Source organism: Oryzias melastigma, linkage group LG1 (assembly GCF_002922805.2).
Source record: "Oryzias melastigma strain HK-1 linkage group LG1, ASM292280v2, whole genome shotgun sequence".
Classification (NCBI taxonomy): Eukaryota; Metazoa; Chordata; class Actinopteri; order Beloniformes; family Adrianichthyidae; genus Oryzias; species Oryzias melastigma.
The window spans coordinates 21,131,925-21,143,155 of NC_050512.1; the positions used below are offsets into that span (position 1 = coordinate 21,131,925).

Sequence of the window (11,231 nt, forward strand, 5' to 3'; positions counted from 1 at the left end):
AAACAAGATTTTTATCTGTCCAAACAATTGTAGATAAATGTTTATCTGATTTAAAGAGAAGGCTATTAGTTAGAAGCATTGAAGATGTCAGTGATCATTCTGATCCTAAGATGACATTTCATAACAAAGAAACAACATTTAAAAAAATAACCAAATCAAGATTCTATTAAGTGATTTCTTTTATTTTCCAAACAGACAATTCCACATGTTATAATCCACACCAAAATAAGTTATCTGACTTTGTTCCACAACAAAAATTTATAACTGTAAGAACTGAATATTAGTTCTGAATTTAGCACTGGAATGGACTCAGGATAATACAACTTTGACATAATAAAGCATTCTTACCTTGATTATGATCAAAGAATAACAGGCTTATTATCTTCCTTCTTATTTTACACCCCAAACCTTTACACTCTTTTTTTTGTGAATTCAAACCAACGAAGAAACCACAGAAAAAAATGTTCCACTCAGCAAACCAATCAAAAGCTGCGTCTCCTTCAGTGGAAAATCTATGTAACTCACAACGTCTTCAAGTTAAAGCTGTGAATGCATCTGCAATGAGGACATGAGACCGTATCACTCATGGGTCCTCTGCACATCATTCTGCCTTTTTTCTGGGGTAACTTGTTCAAAGTTGGTCAGACTAACTTTTTAATTTCCTTTTAAATTTGTGAAAGAAATAATTTTTACAATGCATCTGTTTTACAGGAGCAGTTTCCTGCAGTTTTGACTGGACTTCTGCATCAGTGACTGAGGTGACAGTCAGACATGGAGACAACATCACTCTCTACTGTGACTGCAGAATGGCAAAAAAAGGACTGACTGTGTGGTTCAGAAATTGTTCCCACGAGAACCAACCTGTTTTTGTTCTTAAGATAAAGGGAGATCTCTGGAAATTCTTAGAGAAATCTCGGTTTAGATTGACAAAGAACGATTCCTCTGATTCTCACGACCTGATGATCATCAATGTCACCTATTCTGATGAAGGTTTCTACTACTGTGCCACTGAAGGAAAGAAGGTGGAAGACAAAGATAAAATTAATGGGAAGAGTTGGTATAATTACAGCAAGGTCATCAGAAAAGTCTCCATCTGTAAGTATTTTACTCAAATTAATTTTTATGAAACCGTTCTTCTGTTCAATGGATAATGAATTAATCAGAAAAAAACATTTTTAAAAAAGGTACATTTCCTTATAAACTAAACTACTTGTTTGTAAATTGTAATAAAGTGTATCAGTTTTTGTATTTATCGTAAATATTTTGTAAGAGTGAACAATGACTATGTTGGGAAGGAGAAAAATGAGCTCAATGACCGAAGGGTTTAAAGAAGAACTAGACCTTTAAATATTGGTTTTTAAATTTAATCTCTTTTTTCTAATTCTAAAAGGCTTAGCTAAGTCCTTTAAAAAGAAGAAATCAAATGTTTAAAACTACTTTGACCAATATTAAAACTTTTACCACCATCAGAATATCCAATTGTGTAGCAATCAGAAATCATTACTGACGCTAAAGTAAGCATAATATTTGATTGAAGTGTCTTTATTACTTAAGAAATGGTGACAGTTTTTATGTTTTTTATCCAGCTTCCAATAGGCCTCATAACTGCACTAACGACAGTCATCAGAATGTTGATGTTTGCTGGAATCTGCTCTTCTCTGTGTGTTCGGTTGTTTCTGTTCTCTCCGCTCTCCTCTCAGTTCTGGTTTACAGAATTTGTCAGAAAACAGGTATCTACTAGTTATATTCCTCAGATTATTTTATCAATTTAAAGCTTAAATAGCATATTTTTAATGTTTAAAATGTTTTGTTCTAATTTTCAGTTACATCTTCTCAAAATTCTGGAACGAAACAAAACACAAGAAATCTGACAAGACAAACTCAACAGGTAAGCAGCACCAACAGTCTATTAGAGTATTACAGGTCTTTGGGTTGTGTGTGTTCGTGGTCATAGAGCCCTTTTCTATCATCATAAAAGTCATTCAGTCACAAATCTCCTTTACTGATGTATACACACATTCACCCTCTGATGGAGGTGGAGCTACTATGCAATGTGCTAGCCAGACCATCAGGAGTAATGTGGGGTTCAGTGTCTTTTTCCAAAAACACTCGGACACATCAGCCGGCAGATGAGAATCAAACCTACAACTTTAGAATCAGAGGTCAAGCTTCTTTCCAGTCATTTAAAATTAAAGTGCTATTAGTTCTCACGCACCTAGGTGTGTGAAATTTGTTGATCTGTCACCTGAGGGAGCGGTGAGCTGCAGACACAGTTGCACTCAGGAACCATTTGGCGGTTTAACCCCCTTAATGCTGAGGGTCAAGCAGAGAGGCTATAGGTTCCATCTTAAAGGTTTTGGCATGACTCAGCCGAGGATTTAAAAGGGCGGACAGCCTTCTACAAGGCCACCGAGCTGGTTTACTAGGTTTTTGTAATTTAAGGTTTATTGAAAAGGAAAAAGAAAAGAGAAAAAAAGGTTTTCATAGATTAAAAGAAGGCTGTGATGACGATAAATCCAAATATATATATTTTTTTCATTTTGCATCACGTTCTATGTTCAGAGCTCGTACCAGTGTTTCAAGACTGCTTAAGCTGGAGTGGTTAAGCTGAATCATGCTGCATCATGGTGAAGAGTTACAGTGAGACTAATGAGATAGAGGAGCACTTCTTTTGGACACAGGTGGTTCAGTGGACGGCAAGACGCGAGATGTTTATTTGTTGGTCTCTTGAATTTCTTTAACTCGTGACTTTTGTTACTTTTTAATACACAAAAATTCTCAACAAATGAAAATATTTCATTCCAGGATGAGGATGTGTGCTATGCTGCCCTGGAAATCCAACATTCATCACTAAAACCACAGAGGAAGAGGACAACTCAGGCTTCAGACTTTAGCACATATTCTGCTGTCAATAAATCTCAGCTGTAGAAGATTTTCAACATACGACTCCGGTGTTTTCTTCAAGAAAACATCAAATGCATTTTTTTTACTTTAAATTTTAAAATAACCCTGCATTTTAAGGTTTCTAAGAGAATCAATAGCACGGAAACAGCCTTAACCACCTTAAGATCTTAAAAAAAAGAAACACACACAGGAAACCCACAATGATGCGCAGCACTCACTACACTGCCTTTGTAGCTTAACACACACTGATGAACTGAAAACTCAGTACACAGAATAGTTCACAGTTTCTTGGTATTGTGCATCAACTAAATAGCTACATAAATATTCTGATTAAATTTACAATATTAATACATTTAAATTGTTATCACGGGTGGTGATTTGTAAGTATTAGTGAAAAAGAGCTTGGTTCAAATCTCTGCTGGGTCCTTTTTGTGAAATATTTTTTTTCCAGAGAATTTTTTTTTTTTTTGTTACTTTATATGATGACTTGCCGCCTTATCTTTTGTTTTTCTGGCTTGTTGATTGCAGGTTGGCTGTGCCTCCTCTTGCAGATGGCTATTATTCCTGCAGTTATCTCACTTAGGTTTTAGTATAACAGGTTTCTCTCCTGTTGGTCTCATCAATGGAGTGTTTTCATCCGTCATGTGATGTTCTGCCCTTTATTTATTAGCGATGGTAAAAATGGAACAATTGGGAGATCCTTTACAACAATCGTTAAAAAAAAAAATAAAAAAAAAAGATTCAATCTTGTAGAGCGTTTGAAATACCTCACCACAGTGACATCTACTGGCTATTTCTTTCTTTTTTTTCAAAATTCTAAACTTAATAAAATGGAATGATTGATGTTTTTTTTCCTCCTTTTTAATTTAATATATATGTAAGCTGTTTTTTTTATTTAAAAGATTCATTTCAACAAAACTGTATTCATGTGGGAATGTGGACGCATTGAGTCAAGTGGAATGCTGACTTGCTTTTTTAAATAGCATTGTAAATATTACAAATAATTGCATATTTATATTGTGTTTATTTAAGGGCTTTTATGTGAAAAAACTCTGATGAAGCAAACTATTCTGACAATAGGACAGCTTTTGAAGGACAGGTTTATTATAGGTATATTTCCACTGAATAGCAGGACGACCTTGTTCGGTCTTGTGACAGGAGCCAGGAGCAGAGACCTGACGTCATTAATTGGACACCACATCCAGCCTCGGCAGCGTGTCTGCTGAACATTATAATACATTTAAAAAGCTCAAAAATGTGATTTTGCATGATATAAAGGCCCTTTAAGCTGTCACCACTGTTACAACTCGTGGAAGATTTCCGACAAGATAAGGCACATAGCGAACAACAAGATAATCGCCAAGATCTCCTGGAGAGAAGGATGCATGACATGGATCAACAGGCATGGATGAATAATGTGATTCTCATGGGACTTCAACTACAACCCCAGGTGCAGCCTGGTGCTACCAGCGCTAGCATGGATGCTAACGAAGCTGCAATGAATGCTAACCCGACCATAGAGGATCAAGTTGGAGTATTTCTTGCGTCTAAAGGGATTTCCTTGGACCTAAATACTGTTGAGGTCTGTCATCCGCTTCCTCGGAGAAAGAATACAGATAAACCAGCGATCCTGATCAGGTTTGTGAATTGAAAGCACAAGATAGCTCTGATGAAACAACTCCAACACCTGAAGGGTTCGTCTATCTTTCTTAATGATCATCTATCCAAATATCACGCTGATCTGGCAAAGTGCACAAGAATCCTACGCAAGAGGAAACAGATCCATTCAACATGGATCCAGAACTCCACAATCTTTGTCAAACCACTGAGACCACCAGACCAGACGAAGCCTCTGGACATAAAATCGACGAACGACTTTGAGAACTGTGGCATTATGCATGTTTGAACCTTTAATTCAAGCAAAATGTGAAATATGAACTCAAAAAAACGCTGGATGTGAACTCTGACTCGATTCTGAGCAGAACTTGAGCACAATCCCCTTGAAATGAGACCTTCACAGTCTTTCAGTCATAACAATGTAGAACCGTTACGTGGCCTCAAACTGCTCCTAACTGTGATGTAGCACCGATTCTGCTCAAATTCCTGATCTTTTTTCTTTTCAAATTATTACTTTGTGTGTTATTATATTCATTCTTTGATAAATACATTCTGCATAAATTGTTTTTAATGAGAATATTGTGAAAAAAAAAAATTGCATTAACAAATGAAGATGATTTTACTTATTGCTTTTTGTATTATTACAGTATTTTTTTGATGAATACAATCTGCACAAATTGTCTTTTATGTAGATTATTGTTACTGATTAATATAAATGATTTGTCTGTGTATGTTTTGAAATTTGATTACATCAATGATATTGATTCTTCATAACCTGAATTTATTATTGCAGAGTTTAAATATTTGATATTAAGTCCTGAAGCGGATATTGATAATTCATGTAGAGAAAATGGTATGATCGAGCCGGGGCGGGATTATATAAGTTCGCTTCCTCCCACTCCCTTTCTACTTGTGATTCAATTTGATGTTATTTTTTTAATGCATTATTCCTGATTGCTTGAAATAAATCATTTCATTCATTCATTCATTCATTCATTCAAGGCCCAATGCACATTATTCACATTCACTTTTTCACATATAGATTGAAACAGAGCTACTACACTGTAAAAAATGTAACATTTTATCAATTAACAAAAGCTCTGTAATTTGTGACCACCAAAAATATTAGTTTTTATTAATTTAAATTTGTACGTTGAGTAAAAACTGGGTTTAAGACTAGAGATTTCTTCTTTCATGCTGCCGTTTCTCGTCTCTTCCTTCCATTTTTGTTGTGTCAGTTTGACTTTGTAGAGTGTTTTAAATTCCAAGTCAAGAGCTTTAAGTTGATTTCAGTCCTTGTTTTACTGTTTTTAACTTTTCTTTTGACTTTTAGTAGCTCTTGTTGATATTGGATTGTACTAGCTCTCTGTGTTTGGTTTTAATTTTATGCTGCTTTTTGTAAAGAACTTTGTGATTCTTTCTATGAAAAATTCTAAGTAAAGATATTTTCGTTTATCCTATTTTATCAAGTCTTTGTTTAAGCTTGAGTGCTTCTCTTTTGCATCATGGTAAAGACTGTTTTGCTGGGTAACAACACTCAACTCTACCATTCCTTTATGATTAGGATATATTAGTTTGTTGGCGTCTGGCTTTCTTTAACTTGTGACTTTTGTTGTTTTTTTTTAATACATTGAAAAAAATTCTCAACAAATGAAAATATTTCATTCCAGGATGAAGATGTGTGCTATGCTGCCCTGGAAATCCAACAGCCTTCACTGAAACCACATAGGAAGAGGACAACTAAGTTTTCTGACTTCAGCACATATTCCGCTATCTGCACATCTCAGGTGTAGAACATTTACTACATATGAGTGCAAAGCTATAATGGACAGGCTGGAGGTTAGGCCGGCCATGGGTGGTCTCGGCCTGCCTCTAGGGTTGGAGTCGTGTGGGGGCTCAGGAAACCTGGGGGGAGGCGTAACTCTGATCTGGATGCCGGCGTGGGTCTTGTGTGGTTTGTGTTTCTGCCTGAAGCATCTATTCTTCCTGCTTCTTGACTGGGGGGCTGCCAGGACAAACTATTCCTCGTGTGCGCCACCCGGGGCGGGAACAGGTACAACGGGCGTAAGGGGTCAGCAGAGATGTCTGCTACCCACCTTGAAACATGGACCAAGAAGTCTAACAGTTTGTGCAAATCTTAGTTTGTGTGTAGATTTGAATATAATCACAGCCATTCATCAGGTGTACATTGCATTTTCTATAATGACCTTTTTATCTATAGAAAAATTAAAAATGTCGTTTATCTCTTGCCCTTTTTTACAAAAACATTACTACCACAGTCTGGGTCTCATTTTTGTGATGATCTTTTTTTTCCTTTTTAAACTCAACCAAAGTGAAGCATTTTTCAAGTCATTTTCCTAAACTGTGTCTTATTTACATAAGAATACATGGAACAATGGTAAATGGGGTATACTTGAATAGCGCTTTCTACACTCTTTTGAGGGCCCAAAGCGCTTCACAGTCACAGACCGATTCACCAATTCGCACACACATTCACACACTGATGGTAACAGACTTACGCAGCGTCTCTAGCCTATATAACTCGTTGGTTAAAACGAGGTTTTAAATCCAAATTAAAGATAAATGGCTGTGGTTTCTATAGGTCCAAGTTTGCAGACAGAGGTGTAGACGGGTCTGAGCTAAAGTGTCAAACCTAAAAAACCTAATGACCAGCTGAGAGGCGCAAACTGGGGGTCCAAGAGATACGGCAGGAAGAAGAAGCAGGAAGGTGCGCCCAAGCAGTTGTATTGCTTATGAGTTTGGGGGCTAAACCATTAATGCACTTAAAAAATTAGTTTTAAAATAGAACACTTTATACAATTTTCAAAACTTAATAAATTATGTTTTTCTAAAATCATACAGTGGTGCCATTTCATTGGCTTTTGCAGCTCGAACAGAAATATAAATCACCACAGTAGCTAAGAGGAAAGTTTTACACACTATTAAAAAATCAATCTTTATTAGTCTCTATTTGGTTTAACTGCATCACATTTGTTTTATGAAAATACATAAACATGTATTATTAATTTCACAAAAGGCCCAGAAAAAGACATTTTGCAACCTAAAGACAATAAAATCTTCTGTGTTTGAGATTATGTTTGTGCACCAAACAGATTACATTCAGAGCCAGTAAATCTAACTGAAAATTGAGATTGTATCTGTCCAAACAATTGTAGACATCAAAACAAATGTTAATCTGATATAAAGAGAGGCTATCAGTTAGAAACATTGAAGACGTCAGTGATCAATTTGATCCTAAGATGACATTTCATAACAAGGAAACAAAAAAAAACCCAAATCAAGATTCTATTAAGTGATCTTTTTTAAACTTTTATTTTCCAAACAGACAATTCCACATGTTATAATCCACACCCAAACTAAGTTATCTGACTTTGTTCCACGACAAAACTTTCTAACTGTAAGAACTGAATATTAGTTCTGAATTTTGCACTGGAATGGACTCAGGATAATACAACTTTGACATAATAAAGCATTCTTACCTTGATTATGATCAAAGAATAACAGGCTTGTCATCTTCCTTCTTATTTTAGACCCCAAACCTTTACACTCTTTTTTTTGTGAATTCAAACCAACGAAGAAACCACAGACAAAATTTTCCACTCAGCAAACCAATCAAAAGCTGCGTCTCCTTCAGTGGAAAATCTACGTAACTCACAACGTCTTCAAGTTAAAGCTGTGAATGCATCCGCAATGAGGACATGAGACCGTATCACTCATGGGTCCTCTGCACATCATTCTGCCTTTTTTCTGGGGTAACTTTTTCAAAGTTGGTCAGACTAACTTTTTAATTTCCTTTTAAATTTGTGAAAGAAATAATTTTTACAATGCATCTGTTTTACAGGAGCAGTTTCCTGTAGTTTTAACAGGACTTCTGCATCGGTGACTGAGGTGACAGTCAGACATGGAGACAACATCACTCTCTACTGTGATTGCAGAATGGGAAAAAAAGGACTGACTGCGTGGTTTAGAAATTGTTCCCACGAGAACCAACCTGTTCTTGTTCTTAACATAAACGAAGATCTCTGGAAATTCTTAGAGGAATCTCGGTTTAGATTGACAAAGAACGATTCCTCTGATTCCTATGACCTGACAATCATCAATGTCACCTATTCTGATGAAGGTTTCTACTACTGTGCCACTGAAGGAAAGAAGGTTGAAGACAACGATAAAATTAATGGGAAGAGTTGGTATAATTACAGCAAGATCATCAGAAATGTCTCCATCTGTAAGTATTTTACTCAAATTACTTTTTATGAAACCGTTCTTGTGTTCAATGGATATTGAGTTATTCAGAAAAGTCATTTTAAAAATGGGTACATTTCCATATAAATTAAAATAGTTTTTTGTAAATTGTAATAAAGTGTATCAGTTTTTTTATTTATCATTAATATTTTGTAACAGTCTTAACATTGACTGTCTTGGGATGGAGAAAAATGAGCTCAATGAGCGAAGGGTTTTAAGAAGAACTAGACTTTCAAATATTTGTTTTTACATTTAATCTCTTTTCTAATTCTGAAAGGCTTAGCTAAGTCCTTTGAAAAGAAGAAATAAAATGTTTAAAACTACTTTGACCAATATTAAAACTTTTACAACCATCAGAATATTCAATTGTGTAGCAATCAGAAATCATTACTGACTCCAAAGAAAGAATAACATTTGATTGAAGTGTCTTAATTACCTAAGAAATGGTGACAGTTTTTATGTTTTTCATCCAGCTTCCAATAGGTCTCATAACTCCACTAACAACAGTGGGCAGAATGTTGATGTTTGCTGGAATCTGCTCTTCTCTGTGTGTCCGGTAGTTTCTGTTCTCTCCGCTCTCCTCTCAGTTCTGGTTTACAGAATTTGTCAGAAAACAGGTATCTACTAGTTATATTCCTCAGATTATTTTATCAATTTAAAGCTTAAATAGCATATTTTTAATGTTTAAAATGTTTTGTTCTAATTTTCAGTTACATCTTCTCAAAATTCTGGAACGAAACAAAACACAAGAAATCTGACAAGACAAACTCAACAGGTAAGCAGTACCAACAGTCTATTAGAGTATTACAGGTCTTTGGGTTGTGTGTGTTCGTGGTCATAGAGCCCTTTTCTATCATTATAAAAGTAATTCAGTCACAAATCTCATTTACTGATGTATACACACATTCACACTCTGATGGCAGCGGAGCTACCATGTAAGCTGCAGTCAGCCAGACCACCAGTAGCAAAGTGGGATTCAATTTTTTTTCAATGTTTTTTTTTCTGTTTTTTCCACTGTTCTACAAGGCCACCGAGCTGGCTTACTACGGTTTTGTAATTTAAGGTTTATTGAAAAGGAAAAAGAAAGAGGAAAAATATTTTTTCATAGATTAACAAAAGCGATTCATCATAAGGCTGTAATGAAGATAAATCCAAACATATATATATTTTATAATTTTGCATCAGTTTCAGTGTTGGGTGTTTCAAGTCTTTGCTTAAGCTCAAGTGCTTCTGTGCTGCATCAAGGTAAAGAGCTACAGTGAGATTAGTGACATACAGGAGTTTGTTTCTTTCAGGATGAGGATGTGTGCTATGCTGCCCTGGAAATCCAACATTCATCACTGAAACCAAAGAGGAAGAGGACAACTCAGGCTTCAGACTTTAGCACATATTCTGCTGTCAATAAATCTCAGCTGTAGAAGATTTGCTCTCTGAGGATCAGCGTCTCTCAATCCATGCATAGGAGTGGGTTTTACCATTGTGACATAAGAAAGTGGGAGAACAGCCCCCTCCAGGAAGAGTCTAGCAAACACACGTTCTCATCAGAGTTAGTGGTGATCTGCAAAATGCTTTCATTTTATATGCACAACATAGGCTATTTTCAATTTGCTATTTAGACAATTTACCTGCAAAAAATGCTGTTTTTGATTAGAGAATGGAGGATTTTTTTTGCATCTAGTTCAATATTTTGCTTTAAATGTACTTCTTTACAATAAACTTGGTCTTCATATGAAAATCCAAGATTGTTGTTATTTAAAATGAACTTGTTCTACCCAACATCTAATGACCTTGTTTTTTTAAGCTTGACTCAAACATTGAAATAAAGTCGAATTATGCCTTTTGTTGTATTGGAGCTTTTTCTTTGCCTGACAGAAACCTCAGATATTATGTTTTCTTCAAGAAAACATCAAAGAGAACCTTGTACTGTCATATCTGTAATTTTAAGATAACCTTCCATTTTAAGGTTTTTAAGAAAGTCAATAGCACGGAAATAGCCTTAACCACCTTAAGATCTTCAAAAAAGAAACACACACAGGAAACCCACAATGATGTGCAGCACTCACTACACTGCTCGTGTAGTTTAATACACACTGACGAACTGAAAACTCAGTCTACAGAATATTTCACTGTTTCTTTCTATCGTGCATCAACTAAATAAGTGAAAAACAAATACTCTGATTAAAATGTACAACATGAAATGTTGGTATTTTGGTGGTGGTATGTTAGCAGTAATGAAAATGCCCTTTATGAGCAATTTATGTTTTTGTCCTGAGATTTTTATTTATTTTCTTCTTCTCTCGGAGATGATCACAGCTGCCTGCAGTTATCTCACTTAGGTTTTAGCATTTAAGGTTTTTCTTTTGTTGCTCTCATCACAGGAGCATCTTCATCCATTCTGTGATTTTATGGGTCTGTATTTGCTTTTAATGATGGCAAAAATGGAACAA

General features: G+C 35.5%; 2 protein-coding genes across 2 annotated transcripts; both read left to right on the forward strand.

Moving 5' to 3' along the window:
* The first annotated feature begins 551 nt into the window (after window positions 1-551).
* Window positions 552-3,642, forward strand: LOC112156934. Its single transcript, XM_036213079.1, has 4 exons — window positions 552-1,095; window positions 1,587-1,730; window positions 1,824-1,888; window positions 2,806-3,642. Exons 1-4 carry the CDS (start codon window positions 807-809, stop codon window positions 2,926-2,928), a joined length of 621 nt encoding a protein of 206 aa, XP_036068972.1. The 5' UTR covers window positions 552-806; the 3' UTR covers window positions 2,929-3,642.
* A 4,814-nt stretch (window positions 3,643-8,456) lies between these two features.
* On the forward strand, window positions 8,457-10,565 carry LOC112156935. Its single transcript, XM_024289301.2, has 4 exons — window positions 8,457-8,767; window positions 9,258-9,401; window positions 9,495-9,559; window positions 10,080-10,565. Exons 1-4 carry the CDS (start codon window positions 8,479-8,481, stop codon window positions 10,200-10,202), a joined length of 621 nt encoding a protein of 206 aa, XP_024145069.2. The 5' UTR covers window positions 8,457-8,478; the 3' UTR covers window positions 10,203-10,565.
* Window positions 10,566-11,231: the final 666 nt, after the last annotated feature.